The sequence below is a fragment of the Macaca thibetana genome, chromosome 14 (genome assembly GCF_024542745.1).
Source record: "Macaca thibetana thibetana isolate TM-01 chromosome 14, ASM2454274v1, whole genome shotgun sequence".
Lineage (NCBI taxonomy): Eukaryota > Metazoa > Chordata > Mammalia > Primates > Cercopithecidae > Macaca > Macaca thibetana.
Window position 1 is genome coordinate 55,477,140 of NC_065591.1, and position 19,264 is coordinate 55,496,403.

The 19,264-nt window shown below is 37.6% G+C and overlaps 1 protein-coding gene across 1 annotated transcript in view; it reads left to right on the forward strand.

The window, feature by feature from the left end:
- Window positions 1–19,264, forward strand: part of SBF2 (SET binding factor 2) — a 589,674-nt gene that overhangs the window by 331,561 nt on the left and 238,849 nt on the right. The window contains exon 7 of the mRNA XM_050757377.1: window positions 339–444. Within this exon, the coding sequence (XP_050613334.1) occupies window positions 339–444 (106 nt within the window). The remainder of the gene's footprint in view (window positions 1–338; window positions 445–19,264) is intronic.

The window sequence follows — 19,264 nt, forward strand, 5'->3', positions numbered from 1 at the left end:
ATTGCTTTATGAGCCTTTATTAATGTTGTTGACTTTAACATTTCATTATTTTTTAGCCAGTTATGATTATCAATGATTTTTGTGTCTTATCTTTACTAGATTTGCAACTTTCAACCACTGAATTTTCTTATGCCACTTAAGTATACAAAGAACTTAAATGTTATGGGGTATCCATTGTTGCCCTTTGTATCTGTTAATTGGATCTTATATGGTTGTTTGCTCTAAAAATGAACATCAAAGATATTTTTATTTTTTAAAAAATGTCTGAAATCGTGTGTGTGCGTGTGTGTGTGTGTGTGTGTGTGTGTTTGTGTGTGTATGTTTCTCCCATTCTGCAGAAGCTGTTTTCTTTGGGTGCAGGAGATAGACAGCTGATCCAGACTCCTTTACATGATAGCCTTCCTGTCACGGGCACTAGTGTGGCTCTCCTGTTCCAGCAATTGGGTATGTCTTTTCTCCCACTTTCAATGTCATCTTGTAGAAACCTGTGATTAAAGGATTTATTTTAAGTTGACATCACCTCACATGAATCAAGAAAATATTTTTTAAACCATTAAATATTTTATATATAGGATATATATAATTTTGTGGGTCCTGATCTTACCTAGTATTCATTCTTTTTAAAAATTTTAACCCAGACCCCTTTTTTTCTGAGGTCAGTTAGACTTTTAGAAAGTGGATGGGATGAGTGTGGTAGCTTATGCCTGTAATCACAGTACTTTGCAAGGCCGAGGCAGGAGGATTGTTTAAGCCCAGGAATTTGAAACCAACCTGGACAACATAGTGAGATCCCATATCTACAGAAAATTTTTAAAACATTAGCTGGGCATGTTGGTGCACACTGTAATCTCAGCTACTAGGGAGGCTGAGGCAGGTGTATCACTTGAGCCCAAGAATTCAAGACTGCAGTGAGCTGTGATGGTGCCTCTGTACTCTAACATAGAAAGAAAGAAAGTGGACACATTTTCTTTATGCTAAAAGACAAATAGATGATATATTTAGCATTTCCGTAGATGAACTGCTTTTATAGAAACCTTGTCAGGTGGGACTATGAGTCTCATTCTTCTCATCCCACCATCTATATGAGGACTTTATCTCCAGTTTTTCAGCAATGGCTAGGATGAAAGATTGGGAGGATTCTAGAAAGTGTCTACTGTACATTGGACAGCTTTTACATTATTTAAGAAAAATATAACACAAATGAGGATGTTTCAAACTAGGGCTGCCCAAAGATTCCCATTTACATTACCTCTGATTTGTCCTTTATATATACCTGCCTATGAGTGTCCCACTCTCATTGTTCTCCATCTGTGTTTGTCTTTTCCTAGTTATGCTGAAATCTTCCCTTCCCTAAGGTCCATACCCTGCCTCTTCATGAAATTCTTAATTTCTTGCACAGAAATTCTGCCCTCTTGCTTCCCTCTTGTCTCTTGTTGAATTTTGCTCTTAGTTTTGCTCTGTAACTTACCACCCTTTTCATCAGTGTCCCTGTCCATATTCTTCTGCTTTAACTTCAATCAGTGAAAGTTAGAAAGCCTTAGAGGAAATTAGTATAAATATAAATAGAGTCTTCTAATATCTGAATTAAAATGAATGGTGATCTCAATTTCAAAGTAATTCTTTCCAGCTACATTTGCCTCTTCTCAGGCCAACTCTAAAATAATATTTCCCTTTGGTCAAAGAATATAAAATTTCAATTAGGAGAAATATCAAGATATCTACTATGCAACATGGTGACTACAGTTAATAACAATGTATTATATACTTGAACATCATTACGAGAGTGGATTTTAAGTGTTCTTACCACAAAAAAAAGTATGTGAAGTAATGCATATGTTAATTAGCTCAATTTAGCCTATCTGCAAAGTGTACGTATTTCAAAACATCACATTGTACACTGTAAATATATAGTTTTTTGTCAATTAGTGCAAGTTTTTACTCATTGAGCAATCATAGTTAAGCCTTAAAATATTTAAAGCTATTTTCTTTAAATTCATTTCATATTAGATATTTAATGCATATCTATTTAATATGAAATCATAATCCCTTCCTGGTGGCATATCTCCAAAGAACATCTTGTTGATTACATTCTCCCTCCACAAACTTTTGGAAATTAAAAAAAATTTTATTTTTGGAGACAGGCTCTTAGTCGTCACCCAGGCTGGAATGCAGTGGCATGAACACAGCTCACTACAGCCTCCAACACCCTGGGCTCAAGCAATCTTCCCTCCTTAGCCTCTTGAGTAGCTGGGATGATAGGCATATGCAATCATGCCCAGTTAATTTTTTTAATTTTTTATTTTATAGAGATAGGGTCTTGCCATGTTGCCCAGGCTGTTCTCAAACTCCCGGGCTCAAGCAGTCCTCCTGCTTTGCCCTCCCAAAGTGCTGGGATTATAGGCATAGCCACTGCACCCAGCCTGGAAGTAAATTTAGTAGATTCATGGACTACCTGCATGCAGCTTGTCCGTGGTCCCTACTAACCATTGACTTAATTGATTTTGGCCAAGCACCATTCACTTGACGTTTTTACTTTAAAAAAAGGTTGCATACCTCTAAAGGGTCAAAGCAGAGATTTACTATGAAGAGGAATAGAAGGATATGACACAAATATTTCACAAATGAAATTATTTCACATTTCCAAATGCTACCATTTTTTGTGAACTTAATGAGTACCTTATAAACCTCTACGGTCTTAGTTTTACAATGAGTTGTGAGTGGGGAGGAGAGGAGAAGGTTGTAACCAGCATTTAGCATCAAGGACCAGGGATATTAAGCATCCTGCAGTTTGTTTGATGTTTAGGTACCAGAAAAAATTTTACCCCAAATACTTTAAAAGAAAAAAAAACTGTAGATAAAGTATACATTTATAAAACCCAGACCTCTCTGCCAGTAATGGTGGCATGTGTAATTCAGAATAATCCTCTTAACAATGTCAACTTGAAAAGATACACAAATATAAACAACATCTGCTAAACCAGGCACAGTGGCTCATGCCTGTAATCCCAGCACTTTGGGAGGCCAAGACAGGTGGATCACTTGAGGGCAGGTGTTTGAGACCAGCCTGGCCAACGTGCTGACACCCCGTATCTACTAAAAATAGAAAAAATTAGCGGAGCATGGTGGCAGGCGCCTGTAGTTCCAGCTACTCAGGAGGCTGAGGCATGAGAATCGCTTGAACCCGGGAGGAGGAGGTTGCAGTGAGCCAAGATCATACCACTTCACTCCAGCCTGGGTGACAGAGTGAAACCCCGTCTCAAAATAAACAAATAAAAATAAGATCTGCTTGAAGGCATCAGACCCAGTAAATAATTGCCAAACCACAATCCAAGAGAAAATGAAGTGAGCCAAACATTTGGGACCATTTTTTCCTAAGGGCACATGTTGATTTTTGAAGAAATGGCTGAGAAGCTGATCAGTACTGTTGATATCTTATGGGGAAGAGGGAAAATTGGAATTCAAGTTTTACCAAGGTGGATTTTTTTAATGAAACTCTCATAATTTGAGTTGAGACCATAAAAGGCCACAGCCTAGGAGTGGGTAAATCAGAAGTAGATTGGCTCCCTTGGGAACTACATTACAGCCTGAAATCATTTCAGTTTCTTGAGTTGGATTAAGGTAATCCTTGATGCTACTGTCTATCCATCTCATAGAAGTAAAAGTATATCCTCTCTGAAAGAAGGTAACTACATTCTAGACCTCCAATTTGTCTTTAAACTTTTATATACCTGCCCTGTACTCAATCAAAAATAACCAGAAACGTGAGAATCAAAACTATATGAAAGAAATGCAAAAGAAACCATAGACAATGTGAAGGACCACAGGGACTTTAGCAAATAGAGTTATCAGATGCAGTTATTAAAATAACTATATTTAAAATAGTGAAGGAAATAGTCAAGACTGAGAATTTGGGAGTGACATTAACCAGATAGAGGAATAGGAAATTCCAGTCCTCCCTCCCTGACAGAAACACTGATTTAACAAAGATTTACTGACAAAAATCCCTGCATGACAATTCCAGATTCTAGTTAAGAAATTACAGTACCTCAGACTTGCACAAAGCAGAGAATAGCAGCATTGAAATGTGTAAATAGAGCAATTTTATGTTACCTGTATCAGCCCCTTCCTCAACTCTCTTAAGGCTTGGGGGTACAGGGAGGAGGGAAGAGTGGAGCTTGCATCCCAATCTGGCTGTTGAGCAAGCTGCCTAAGGGATTTGTTTCTGTGTTGCCTCATTGGAAGTACAAGCAGGAGCTGACATAGTTTGGATGTCTGGGGTGGCTGAGAACAAAGAACAAAGAAGGGGCTTGGGGAGACACTTGCTGTGACCTACACAGCTTGGTGTGATTGGAAGAAGGCACACAACTTGAGGCTTATCCCTTGGTGAGAAGGGGGAGGAGCGTTTTGTGTTGAGACTTCAGAGTGCTTCCCTGAGTACTGGTGAAGATGTGAATGAATTAGACCTCTTATTCATGGCTAATAGGAATATAAAATGGTACCACTATCTTGGAACACAGTTTGACTATTTTTTTTAAGTTTAAAAATGTTCATGAAAATATTTGTATGTGAATGTTCATAGCCATTTTATTTATGGTAGTGAAAAACTGGAGACAAACTCAATGTCCACCAGTGGTAACGGATAATTGATTATGGAAATGGATAAAACATCTGTGGTATATTCATATGATGCAATACTACTAAGCTATATGAAAAATGAATGGCTGATACACGCAACATAGATTAACCTGAAAATAATTATTTTGAATGAAAAATGTCAGAAAAATTATATATCGTATGATTCGGTTTCTCTAAAGTTCTAAAAAATGTAGTCTATGGTGATGGAAAGAGGTCACTGGTTGTTTTGTGGATAGGAAGAGCGAGATTACAAAGGGACATGAGGAAACTTTCTGGATGATATTTGTGTATACAGTCTTGATTGTGGTGATGGTTTTATAAGTATGTACATATGTCAAAACGTATCAGATTCTTAAAAAAAAGAAAAACATATATTCCCACCAAAACTTTTACATGAATGTTCATAGCAGCCTTATTTATAAGAGTCAAAAAGTGGAAGCAATCCAAATGTCTTTCAGCTGATGAATGGATAAACAAATTGTGATATATCTGCACAATGGAAAATTATTCAGCCACAAAATGGAATGAAGTATTGATATGTGCTGCAACCTGGGTGAATCTTGAAAACATGCTAAGTAAAAGAAACTAGGCACAAAAACCATATATTCTGTGATTCTGTTTATGTGGAATGTCCAGAATTAGGCAAACACATAGAGGCAAAGCAGATTAGTGATTATGAGGGGCTTGAGGGATGGGGCCATGAGAAATAACTGCCAATGGGTGTGGGGTTTCTTTTGAGGAATGAAATTCTTCTACAATTGGATACTAATGGTGCTTGTGCAGCCTTGTGACTACACTGAAAACCACTGAATTGTATACTTTAAAATGGTGAATTTATGGTATGAGAATTAAAAAAAAAATTACTCTTAGAGGCTTGTTAAAAGAACTCAGGAGCCATCTTGAAGAGGCTCACAACTGATCTAAGCTGATAGAATTTGAGCTTCAAAAATTACAATAATTGCAGCTGGTTGAAACCCAGCAAATATTTTAAGATCCATGAATTCATAATATTAAAAAGGAATTGTCGGGCCGGGCGCGGTGGCTCAAGCCTGTAATCCCAGCACTTTGGGAGGCCGAGACGGGCGGATCACGAGGTCAGGAGATGGAGACCATCCTGGCTAACACGGTGAAACCCCGTCTCTACTAAAAAATACAAAAAATTAGCCAGGCGAGGCGGTGGGCGCCTGTAGTCCCAGCTACTCGGGAGGCTGAGGCAGGAGAATGGCGTAAACCCGGGAGGCGGAGCTTGCAGTGAGCTGAGATCCGGCCACTGCACTCCAGCCTGGGCAACAGAGGGAGACTCCATCTCAAAAAAAAATTAAATTAAATTAAAAGGAATTGTCACCTACCTCAGAATATCATAAAGAGCAATTTATCTTGAAAACTTATCAGTAAAGAAAAAATCATGATAACCAATAGTAGTTGAGGGCAATTATCTGTTTTAGAAAGTCTTCTAATTAATAAACATAAAAGAAATGATAGAAATAGAGTATCATTTTGCAATCCTCAGTGAACCAAGATCTAAGTATCAACAGCTGTTACCACAAAAAGAAAAACAAGCAAGTATTATGTGTCTACCCTTACGAAACACTACTTATTGTTTTGCCAGAGGGATTAAACCTGAGTCTGATCACAGAAAATGTAGAAAATAGAGGAACATGTTAAACTGCACCAAGAGAATGTAATTGCCAAAATCCAGGCTGTTGGAAACTCTCCTAGTCAAATGTCCCAGGTTCTTTAACAATCTAGAGGTTCCTCAACCTCGAGATTGAAAGAAATTTAAAAGACATCCAACTTTTTAATAGAGTGGGACTAAACTATAGTGTCTACAGATGTACTTTTGGGTGATAAAAACTGCCTATAGAAAAAATCAGGAAAGTGGATAATATTAAATAAAAGCATGGTTACTCTTGGCAGTAGAAAGGAGATTATGATTGGGGGGCACATAAAAGGGGCTTCCAGAGGCTTTTACAGTTGCTGGCAAAGTTCTCTTTCTTGATATGGGTGGTATATTTAAGAAAATGTATTAAGCCATACATTTGATTTGCGTGGTTTTCTATATCTGTGTTTTATAATAAAAAGATTTTTTAAACTTGTAAAATTATTTATGTCCTTTATGTGCATACCTAATATTTTTTAAAAACCTTAAAAATATATATATATTTAAGCAAAATACAGATTTTATCCTTCTCACATAACAAAAAGTCTGCTTACAGGTAGGCAGTCCAGGGCTGATGTATATTGGTTCCAGTATATCTTCAGGGATGTTACAGAAATTCTCTCCTATGCTTTTTTCCCGTTTGTTTATAAGAAGTTTTTCCTAAAACTTACATGTCTTATTATTGTGTACTCTATATCTGGCATAGTGCCTCAGGTGCAAAAGGCATCAGTGTTTATTGAATAAATAAAAGAAGGCACTAGCTATGTGGAAGTCATAATCATACTGTAGAAGATTTTTCTGTGTACTGATGAAGTGTGCTGGAATACATAATAATTGCTTATTTGAAGATCAAATTTTGTTATATTATTTTACTCTCTAGTATTTTCAGCTTCATTATCTTTTGCTTGCATGTTGTAAATTGACTTTTTTCTGGGAAAGAATAGGGAAAAGATAAGGAAGGAAAGCAGAAAGAAAGATGCAGTGCAGTGTGCAGAGTTGTTGTTTCCAAAGCATATGGTGGCGATAATTCTATGTAAAGGCATTCTGTTATCACCATTTTGTTTGGACTTTGTCAAAGGCCAATATTAGGCCATTATCAGAGTTCTCAAGCTGAGTTGGGGGTAGTGGTGGTAGCAGATTTTACAAAGCACAGACAGGAAGCAGATAAGACTATAAGATCCTTTTGTAGCCTTGACTAGTTTTCCTGTGAAAGGTCTAAATGTAATGATAGCATTTCCTTTGTTCTTCTCTCTAAGAATTGTTATCATAATGAATTTGTTTTTCACAGTTTAAAAGGTCTCTGTGTTTTTCTGAAATAATTATATGGACTCTGCCGTTCCAAGCTTCACTCCCTACAATTTCCTGTTAATCGCTTTCATCTCTTGTTTACTGTCTTTTTTGTTTATTTGGGTTTTTTTTTATTTTTTGGCAGCCTATGTGAACTATTTTTGTTTACCTGAGGATTAGTGTTTTAAGTGTACTAACAATGCTGAGATTTTTAATGTTAATAAGTTTGTATTCATAGGAACTGGTTTTTATAGACCCTGTGATGTTTTAATCTAATCCATACCCGTTTAATCTTGGGTGTCCCTCCCTGCCCCAAATAATCTTGTAAAATGCTCTTGACATCTTTTGTCATGTCTGTTCACTTGTAATTTGGATTTTACTAGCACATGTACTAGTTTTAGAATATGTATCCCCCAGTTTTCACAGTGCACAGTATACTGTTTAACAGACATTTTTGAAAACTGACTAAAATGATCCTGGGCCATCAGCTATCAACTCTTTGTTTCCACAGTTAAACCACATTAATCTTGTGTCATTTGTGTTTGTACCTTTTTCTATGCATGCTTTCTTTTTACTTGTCTATGTTTAACTTTGGCCAGTTTTTTATTAGCTATTAATGGGTCAATATGTCTCTATTGATGATCTCTGATATTAAATATAGATTTTTTTTAAGTTCTTAAAGTTTTTGTTCAGTTTATCTTACAAATATTATTCTTACTTTGTACATAAAAGTTATTAAAATGTTGACTGTAGCCATTCCTTGCTATTGTACCTAAAAGTTATTAAAATGTTGACTGTAGCCATTCTTTGCTATTCAGAAAGTTGTTTCAGTTTTAAAATGTTTTAATGGAAAACATTTGGTAGTCTCACTTTTGTCTTTCCCTGGAAAAACTTCTATCTGTAACACTATGTGATTATTTTTGAAGTGATAACGTTACTGGCAGTGAACCCCTAGGGGTCTGCAGCAAAAATTCTCGCCTCCTTAGAAGAAAGAATTCAGCCAAGGGGCCTAAGGCAGAGTGAAAGACCGAGGCAAGTTTTAAAGCAGGAGTAAAAGTTTATTAAAAAGCTTTAGAGCTAGAACAAAAGGAAGTAAAGTACACTTGGAATTGGGCCAAGCGGGCAACTTGAGAGAGCAAGTGCACGGTTTGACTTTTTGACTTGGGATTTTATAGGTTGGCATGCTTCTGGGTAGTTGCATTTCTCCTCCCCTGATTCTTCCCTTGAGTGGGCTATCTGCATACACAGTGGCCTGCTAGCACCTGGGAGGGGCTTCACATGCAGTGTGTTTATTGGAGTTGTACACATGCTCACTTGAGGCATTTTTTTCTTTACTAATCCAGTGTTCCTAGAGGAAGGTCATATAGCAGTTAAACTCTGCCATTTTGCCTCTTACTGCACCTGCGTGAGCCCACTCACCCAACTCCTGAGCTCTTATCAGGAAGCTGCTGATCACCAGTTTCAGGTATTTCTATCTATTGGGAAACTGCCCTTCTCTGGCATCACTGTGACCAATTATTATTTTAGAGAGACAGTTTAACAACTTTCCTGACCATCACCTGATGGTCGCCTGACATTGCTGGTTGGGGTTGGGCAGGGGGAGGAGGTTCTCCTGCTCTGCTTATGTCTGCCTGAATACCTACTATAACAATAGGAACATTTGTAGGAACCTTAAAAATAACTTATGTTCCCAAAACATCAAGATGAAAAGATGCCAGAGGTAAAAATGAAGCTTAGGATGTGTAAAAATGTTTTCTTTAAAAAGAAAATACTGATTGGTAAATTGCTGAACCACCCAATTCATGCATCAATTGTAGGATGATTTTTGTCCTTTTTACTTGAATGATCAACATCTAGGGCCTCAGATCATGGTTCTGTCTTCACTTAGTTTTCTCAGCTTATTCATATAGCATTATTTACTTGTTTTAGTCGTATTCTCACTTATAAGGGGAAAAAATGAAGTAGTCCTTTTTTTTCAATGTTTGACTTTGAAGGAAGCTTGCTTATGTTTCTCATTAATCTGTCTTTTTTCATAAGGGTCTGTCCCAACAACAAACTTATCAGGGCTAAAAAAATATTTAAAGAAAATATATTTCCTCTCCAATCATAAAAAGATAGTTTGCAAATTTGAGTACACAAGAGTTTAAACTATTACTAATAATGGCATCTTGTGCCCTATTTTACTATATCTATGATTACTTATTTTTTGACAGTTGAATGTCAGCTATGTTCTTTGGGATTTGAAGCAAATTAAATCTCCTTGCTAGCATTCTGGAGCACTTTTCTGAAGAAACTGCTTACCACGTATACCATGTGCTTACCTTTAGAGGCCTAAGGATCTCTAACGAAGACAGTTCTAATGTAATTTCTTCTAATAAATGGCATGGGAGTCTGTAATAAAGTCCCCATAATGCCCTCCTGCTTATATGATGGTAGAAATATGTTTTTTCCACCAAATGTTTACAAAGCCATTTTTATGTGCTAGCTCCTGAGTTAGTCACTGGGGATATAAAGATGAACAAATCACAGCCCTTATCCCAGATACACTTTTAGCCTAATGGTAAAACAGGTATCGTTTTAAAACTACAGTGCAATATAATTAGTGCAATAATAGAGATACCAAGAGCAAACTCTTACTTGCTAGAAAAGTGGAAGAAGGGCATTCTAGAAGGAAAAGCATATTTAGCAATATAGGAAGTTACAAAAGGCCTTCATGGAATAGTAAGATGTTTGGTGAAGCCTGATCACAGGGTTGTAAGAAGTAGTCAGAATGTTATTAAGAAACTGATTGCTTTAATTTCAAAATTAAAGACTAAATATTTATGCTAGTTCTATAAAGAAACCATTGTAAAAATATCAAAGACTGACAGTCATTGACCGATTGAGTCCTTGTGAACTGGTGTACTATGCTTGCTCAAATCACATGTGAAGAAAGTATGTAGTTGCTACATGATATAATCTGAGGAAAGTTCAGAAAGATCCTGGTTCAAAACTGTCCTGCCCATTGTCTTTGTATGGCACTTAGGTGCTAATATTAAATAGCTCTATCTTTGTACTGAATTATCTATAAAGAATGTAAATGCTCTAAGGCAAGAGAGTCATTAGGTATTGTTCTTCCTTGTCACAAAGTTCTCTTGTCTAAAATTTCTGTTTGCTCTTTCAGCATTTTAGTCTTTAATATTTTTATAAAATATGGCTACTCCAGCATTTAAGTATATAGCTTCCAAACGGTGGCAGGATGAAGTACCTTTTTTTTTCCTGCGCTCTGTAACATTTGATACATAGCTCTATTCTTTTATGCTTTAACCGTTTATTTACCAGTCTTTCATCTTCACTGAACTGTGAGCTCCTAAGAGCCTGCCTCATATTTCCTTTCTTTTCTTTTCTTTTCTTTTTTGAGACAGAGTCTCACTCTGTCGCCCAGGCTGGAGTGCAGTGGCCGGATCTCAGCTCACTGCAAGCTCCGCCTCCCGGGTTTACGCCATTCTCCTGCCTCAGCCTCCCAAGTAGCTGGGACTACAGGTGCCCGCCACCTGGCCCGGCTAGTTTTTTGTATTTTTTAGTAGAAACGAGGTTTCACCGTGTTAGCCAGGATGGTCTCCATCTCTTGACCTCGTGATCCGCCCGTCTCGGCTTCCCAAAGTGCTGGGATTACAGGCTTGAGCCACCGCGCCCGGCCTGCCTCATATTTCTATATATCCATCCCTAGAATTTTATGATTGCTAATATATCTCAGTAGTTCAGTAATAATGTAATACTGGCAGAAGGGAAGAAAGAAGAAAAGAAAGGAGGAAGTTTGAATTAAAAGAGTTGTTTCTGCCAGTACAATTCCCTCCTATTTGTTACTTGCATAATTCTCTAGTTATTCTCTATTCTTCTTCCCCACTGCTTGTGCTCTACTCACAAGGCTCCTTTTGCCTCCTAATTCTTAAATTTAAAATTGAAAGTAGATTAAAAACCAAGTCAATCAGAACAGACGTAGTCTAGGAATTTGGGTCATTGGAGGTTGGAAAAATCTGATGTTATTACCTTAGAGCTAGAAAAACAATTAGAATGTTCAAGAAGGAAAAAGGTATGCTGTACCTTTTTACACAGTTTTGGTTGAGTTGGCCTTTTACGTATTTGAATTATTTTTAGTCATATGTTTTTGGTAATTGACTTCTTATATTTAGTCTCCCACATTGCTAAGGTCTATTTGTGTGTGTAAAATATATTTAATTCATGTCATAGTCAGGAGGGTAAGCCTGTGTTCATAAGGACTAAACTACACCTCTTTTCAGATGCCCAATTGACCACACTTTTTACTTTTTTACTTAGAATATTTGCCATATCTACCATATGTGGAACTAATGCTAAATTTGTAACAGGTAGTAAACATTACCTCTCAGTGATAAATTTGAAACTTTATTAGTTAATCCATGAAGTTAGGGATATTGTCTTCATTCACTGCTATATCCTAGTGCCTGTAGTACACAATAAATGTTGGTTCAGTGAATGAGAAATCTCCTTTTTCATGATTTACATTAAGCTGTGACCAGTACTATACTGTTTTCCCCATTGTGGATTGACCAGAAAGAACTATAATAAATTGTGCAGGCCGGGTGCAGTGGCTCATGCCTGTAATCCCAGCACTTTGGGAGGCCGAGGCGGGTGGATCACGAGGTCAGGAGATCAAGACCATCCTGGCTAACACAGTGAAACCCCATCTCTACTAAAAGTACAAAAAAATTAGCCAGGCGTGGTGGTGGGCACCTGTAGTCCCAGCTACTCAGGAGGCTGAGTCAGGAGAATAGCATGAACCCGGGAGACAGAGCTTGCAGTGAGCCGAGATCGCGCCACTGCACTCCAGACTGGGCGACAGAGTGAGACTCCGTCTCAAAAAATAATAATAATAATTATTATTATTATGTAAAACTTAAGAAAGCGTGTGACATTTAAGAATAAAGAATATAAGTGGTACTTCAATTAGGCTTGGGTAAATTGTTTTGTATTATACTATTAATTTTCTGGATAATGAAAAACTTACCCTTTAAGCACTAGAATATTGTTCCTATCTCATTTCTACATTATGAGACATATGTCCTCTCAGTAAATATAGTATAATATTGCCTCTCTTGACAACATCAACTGATTGTTTTTACTAGTATGAGTAAGGTAAAGTTCCTCACAACTGCATGCCTCCATTCTTCACAATTTATCTGATACTAAATGATACTGATTATGAATTTTATTTTCTGATGAACTACTTGTGAATTTTTGTGGGGTAGGGCAGAGAGTTCAGATAAGAGCAAAGTGGGGGCCTGGCATGGTGGCTCATGCCTGTAATCCCAGCACTTTGGGAGGCCGAGGCGGGTCGATCGCCCGAGATCAGGAGTTCAAGACCAGCCTGGACAACAAGGTGGGACCCCATCTCTACTAAAAATACAAAAATTAGCTGGAGTGGTGAGGGGGGCATCTGAGGCAGGAGAATTGCTGAACCCGGGAGGCGGAGGTTGCAGTGAGCCAAGATCATGCCCCTGCACTCCAGCCTGGTGACAGAGTGAGACTCCGTCTCAAAAAAAGAAAGAGGGGTAAGTTTTTCCCCAGAGTCTTCATTAAAAAGACTAGACTTGACATGACATACAGATTCTTCATAAATTTGTCTTTGGCCAAGTTACTTGTAGGTCTGTTAATGCCGTTTACTTCCTCACTCTTTTGTCAGCTTTGAATGCTATGCTTTTCTTTTCTCCTTAACTAATGCTTCTCTGTCAAAATCTACTTCAAGGGTCAGTCCCTTTAGGAAGCTCCCACCCCAGGTGGACCCACAATAATCTCACGAGTCATTAAAAGATGAAATAGGGTGGCAAAAGATTCACCTTCAGAGAAGTAATACAGTATGACTGGCCATTGTCAACTTTGAAGATGGAAGGAAACCACAAGACAAAGAATGTGAAAAGTCAACAGAAGCTGGAAAATTTGATCACAGGACTTCCACAACAGTGAAATAATAAATTTGTCTTGTTTTAAGCCACCAAATGTGTGGTAATTTGTTACAGCAGCCATAAAAAACTAATACATGCACAGACTTTAAAAAATATCACTTTTTATTTTAAATAGTTTGACTCACAAGAAATAACTAAATTCATCTGGAGTCCGTATGTATGCATTACCCACCTTCCTACAACAATATCTTACATAATCATAGTACATTATGGATATCAGGAACTGGCATTGATACAGTATTATTATTATTATTATTATTATTTTTGAGACAGGGTGTGTCTTACTCTGTTGCCCAGGCTGGAGTGCAGTGATGCAAACTCAGCTCACCGTAGCCTCGACCTCCCAGGCTCAGGCAGTCCTCCTATGTCAGCCCCGACCCAAGTAGCCGAGACTATAGACACGCACCACCGTGCCTGGCTAATTTTTGTATTTTTTAGTAAAGATGGGATTTCACTATGTTACCCAGGCTGGTCTTGAACTCCTGGGCTCAAGCGATCTACCTACCTCAGCCTCCCAAAGTGCTGGGATTACAGGCATGAGCCACTGCGCCTGGCCTGGTACGGTACTATTAACTGAGGGAGGGAATGACACTTCTCTAAGTGTGTCTTCCTGAATTATTTTGACTTGTGGCAGCATATTTGTGTCTTATATAAAAAAATTAGGATGAGAAGAAAGGAAAAGAAAGAAAATATTATGTTAAAAGTAAAAGCATATGTAAACAAACTCCACTGTCATTCAAATAATGTAACCACACTGAAGAGGGAAAACTAAGTTACTTTAGTAACTTACGAGTATTTGACTGTACAAACTCAGCTTTGGACAGTTTTGGGAACAGAATTGCAAACAAATAGTGAACTCCATTTTCTTTTTTTTTTTTTTTAGTTGAAATGGCTGAAACAATTCTGAAGCTCTTTTATGTGTAATATAGGATTTAGCAAATGAATAAGTATGTTGATGTTATTAGGACCCAGGATTCTCAGTGGAAGAAGGAACATACAAATATGAATTGGGATAGTGAGGGATACCCTGTGGGGATGGAATGGAATTGAAAGTAATGGCATAGACTCAGGATTTCTCAAATATATATGCATGTATATGTTCTCATGTATGTATGTGTATGTATATATGTACATGCATATATTTCCTAGCTCCATCTATAGGCAAAAGTGGCCTAGAAGCAAAGTCACCCCAGTAAAAATGATCTAACACATGCCCTAACACCTAAAATTTTGGTCTTTGATACCATTTCTCACCAAAGGGAACCAGGACTCTTAGGAGAAATGGCTGGATTGGGGCTAGGACAGGGTAGGTACAATATGAGCCTGGAAAAAGAAAAGAGCTCTGTCTCAAGGACGCAGGAACTAAGTTAAAGGGTTCCTACTGCATAAATCTAGGACATGTTTAGCACCAGAATAATTAAGGATAGTAATGACTTATAGACTGTTAGGAAAAATATAGGTATTCATGAGTCCACACTGCTAATGAATAAAGTAAGTAGAGAAAAAGGGAGGATTTTGCTATGTAGAATGCCAAGTGCTGACTGGTAAATACAGAGTGAGTGCTGGATTTGGAAAATAATTCTATAATCATTATAGTAAAGATCTATTCAGGCAGAAATTATCAATAGATGCTAAATCTAGCCAGGCATTTTGATGAGAGATGAGATATTTACGTGATCTTAAAGTGCCTTGCTACAGATTGCTTTTTAGTTGCAGGAAAAATACTAAGTATTCATTGGAGAAATTGGACAGCATTGGACAAAATTTGGGAGAACAAAATTAACATCACCAAAGACAGTACAAAGAGTTTAGCAAATCCTTTCCCCCAAAGAACCAGTATAAAACTAGACAAAATTGTTGAATACAACTATTTCAGGGCTCTGGAAATTGACCAAAAGCAAATGACAAATTTAGAAACGTTTATTCATGCTAGAACTTTGTGTAAAAACAGCAGGAATCTGCAGCATTCTTATCTGGTGGTTGCCCTCTCTCCCCTACATCCCATCTCTGCCAGTGAGAGTGGTAGTGGCAGAGTAGGGCTGGGTAGCAAACCAGCTTTGCTGCCAGATGGAGTGGAATTTATTTGGGGTGGAGGGCTAAAACCCATGGCATCATTATCAGTATAAGTATTGAACCCAGTAGAAGATGAAAGGAGAAAAACATCAGATGCCTGTCTGAATTACAGTCATAGTTGGGGCTAGTGCACATCAGCCAGAAATTTAACAGAGAAATTGTGGAGAGGAGAAAGTCTTAGAAGGACTAGACAGTGTCTCTATACATCCCTGGCTGCCTGGGAAACTATGCACATATGCAGGAAGACCCAATAAAATTCAGCTGGAACTGAAAGCATACTTAAAATCTGGATAAACTGTGAACGCACTTCAACCCGTGCAAAATTGGTCAGCAGTACATAGAAGCTTTACTGGTTCAAGGTCTTTGAGCACAACCTCTGCCCAAATTATGGACTGACCAAGTGGACCATGCAAACGCAGGGGTAACCCCTAGGAAGCCAAGCTAAACAATAAAAATGTTTAAATGAGACATCAGCAGCCTAACATCACAAGCAGATTTTGCAGCTTAAAGCAGTGACCACCCTCCCCCACTCAAAAAAAAAAAAAAAGCTTTCAGGAAAAAATAATTCAAATTTAATGCAGTGTATTATTTATAATGTTCAATTTTTACCAAAAAGCAAGAGACATTCAAAGAAACAGTAAAGTGTAACCCATACTCAGGGGAAAAAAAATAGTATTAACTGCCTTGAGTGAACACACATACTGGATTTAGCAGATAAGGACTTTAAATCAGCTATTTTAAATATGCTAAAAGAATTAATGGTAGCCATATTGAAAGAATTAAGACAAAATATAATGAGAGTGGCTCAACACCTAGGCAATTTCAGTAGTGAAGTAAAAACTGAAAAAGAGCCAAATAGACATTATAGATTGAACAGTATGATAACTGAAACAGGCCAGGCATTGTGGCTCATACCTGTAATCCCAGTACTTTGGGAGGCTGAGGCAGGAGGATCTCTTAAGCCCAGGAGTTCAGGACCAGCCTGAGAAACATAGTGAGAACTCATGTCTACAAAGTAAAAAATTAGTCGGGTGTGGTGGTGCACCCCTTAGTCCCAGCTATGCAGGAAGCTGAGGTAGGAGGATCGCTTGAGCTCAGAAGGCTGGGGCTGCAGTGAGCTGTGATTATGCCACTGCACTCCAGCCTGAGCAACAGAGTAAGACCCTTTCTCGAAATAAATAACTAGAACAGAAATTCTCTAGCTGAGCTTAATAGCACATTTGAGATGTCAGAAATAAAAATAAAATTTGGTGAAAGACCAAGAGAAATGATCCAGTATAAAGAACATAGAGAAAAAGATTGAAATAAAATAACAGATTCTCAGAGACCTTTGAGACAATAATACCTTTTAGGTACAGATCATCTCCACTGGATGGATATGGGGGTGATTAGAAGAGTGTATTTGAAGAAATAATCTCAAAAACTTTCCAAAATTTGTTGAATTCATTAACCTGTAGACCCAAGAAACACAATGAAGCCCAGATTAACAGTAAAAAAATCCCCATGTAGACACAGCATGATTGTGAAACTGGTGAAAGCAAACTCTTGAGAATAGCAAGATAAAATAATTCATCAATATGAATCAAAAGAACTAGAATATTATTACAGTGGGTGTCTCAACAGAAAGAATGGGAGACAGAAGGCATTGATGTGATGTATTAAAAGCACTGAAAGAAAAAAAATGTCAGACAAGAATTCTGTCACTGGCAAAACTATCTTTCAGAAACAAAGATAAAATGAAGACATCTTCAAGTAAACAAAAACAGATTTGTTGCTACTAGTAGACCTGCTCTATAAGAAATACAAAAGGAAGGCCAGATGTGGTGGCTCACACCTGTAATCCTAATACACTGGGAGGCTGAGGTGGGTGGATCACTCGATCCCAGGAGTTCACAACCAACATGGTGAAACCCCATGTTTACAAAGAAATACAAAAATTATCCAGATGTGATGGCATACAGCTATGGTCCCAGCTACTTGAGAGGCTAAGTTGGAAGGGTCTTTTAAACCTGGGAGGCAGAGGTTGCAGTGAGCCAAGATCGCACCACTACACTCCAGCCTGGGTGATCGAGTGAGACTGTCTCTCCAAAAAAACAAAAAATCGAAATCCTTAAGACTGCAGGAAAGAGAGACCAGTTAATAACTTGATTTCACACGAACAAACAACACTAGAAATGGCAAATCTGTGGGTAAATAGACTATATGTGTATTTTTTTATTTCTTCTCTTAGTTTTTAAAAAAAGCATAAAGAAATCACAAGCATTCCTATACACCAATAATACACAAACAGCCAAATCATGAGTGAACTTCCATTCACAATTGTTACAAAGAGAATAAAATACCTAGGAATACAACTTACGAGGGATGTAAAGGACCTCCTCAAGGAGAACTACAAACCACTGCTCAAGGACATGAGAGGACACAAACAAATAGAAAAACATTCCATGTTCATGGATAGCAAGAATCAATATCATGAAAATGGCCATACTGCCCAAAGTAATTTATAGATTCAATGCTATCCCCATCAAGCTACCATTGACTTTTTTTCACAAAATTAGAAAAAACTACTTTAAATTTCATATGGCACCAAAAAAGAGCCCGTATAGCTAAGGCAATCCTAAGCAAAAAGAACAAAACTGGAGGCATCATGCTACCTGACTTCAAACTATACTACAAGGCTACAGTAACCAAAATAGCATGGTACTGGTAGCAAAACAGATATATAGAACAATGGGACAGAACAGAGACCTCAGAAATAACACATCTGCAACCATCTGATTTTTGACAAACCTGACAAAAGCAATGGGGAAGGGATTCCCTATTTAATAAATGCTGTTGGGAAAACTGGCTAGCCATATGCAGAAAAGTGAAACTGGACCCCTTTCTTACACCTTATGCAAAAATTAACTCAAGATGTATTAAAGACTTAAATGTAAGACTTAAAATTATTGAAAACTCTACAAGAAAATCTAGGCAATACCATTCAGGACATAGGCATAGGCAAAGACTTCATGTCTAAAACACTGAAAGCAATGGCAACAAAAGCTGAAATAGACAAATGGGATCTAATTAAACTGAAGAGCTTCTGCACTGCAAAAGAAACTACAGAATGGGAGAAAATTTTTCCAATCTATCCATCTAGCAAAGGGCTAATATTGAGAGAATTTACAAAGAACTCAAACAAACTTAAAAGAAAAAAACAACCTCATCAAAAAGTGGGTGAAGGATATGAACAGACATTTGTTAAAAGAAGACATTTATGCATCCAAGAAACATGAATAAAAGCTCATCATCACTGGTCACTAGAAAAATGCAAATCGAAACCACAGTGAGATACCATCTCATGCCAGCCATAATGGCAGTCATTAAAAAGGAAACAACAGATGCTGGAGAGGATGTGGAAAAATAGGAATTCTTTTACATTCTTGGTGGGAGTGTAAATTAGTTCAACCATTGTGGAAGACAGTGTGGCAATTCCTCAAGTTTCTAGAACCAGAAATACCATTTGACCCAGCAATCCCATTACTGGGTGTATAGCCAAAGGATTATAAATCTACTATATTCTACTATAAAGACACATGCACACATATGTTTATTGCAGGACTGTTCACAATAGCAAAGACTTGGA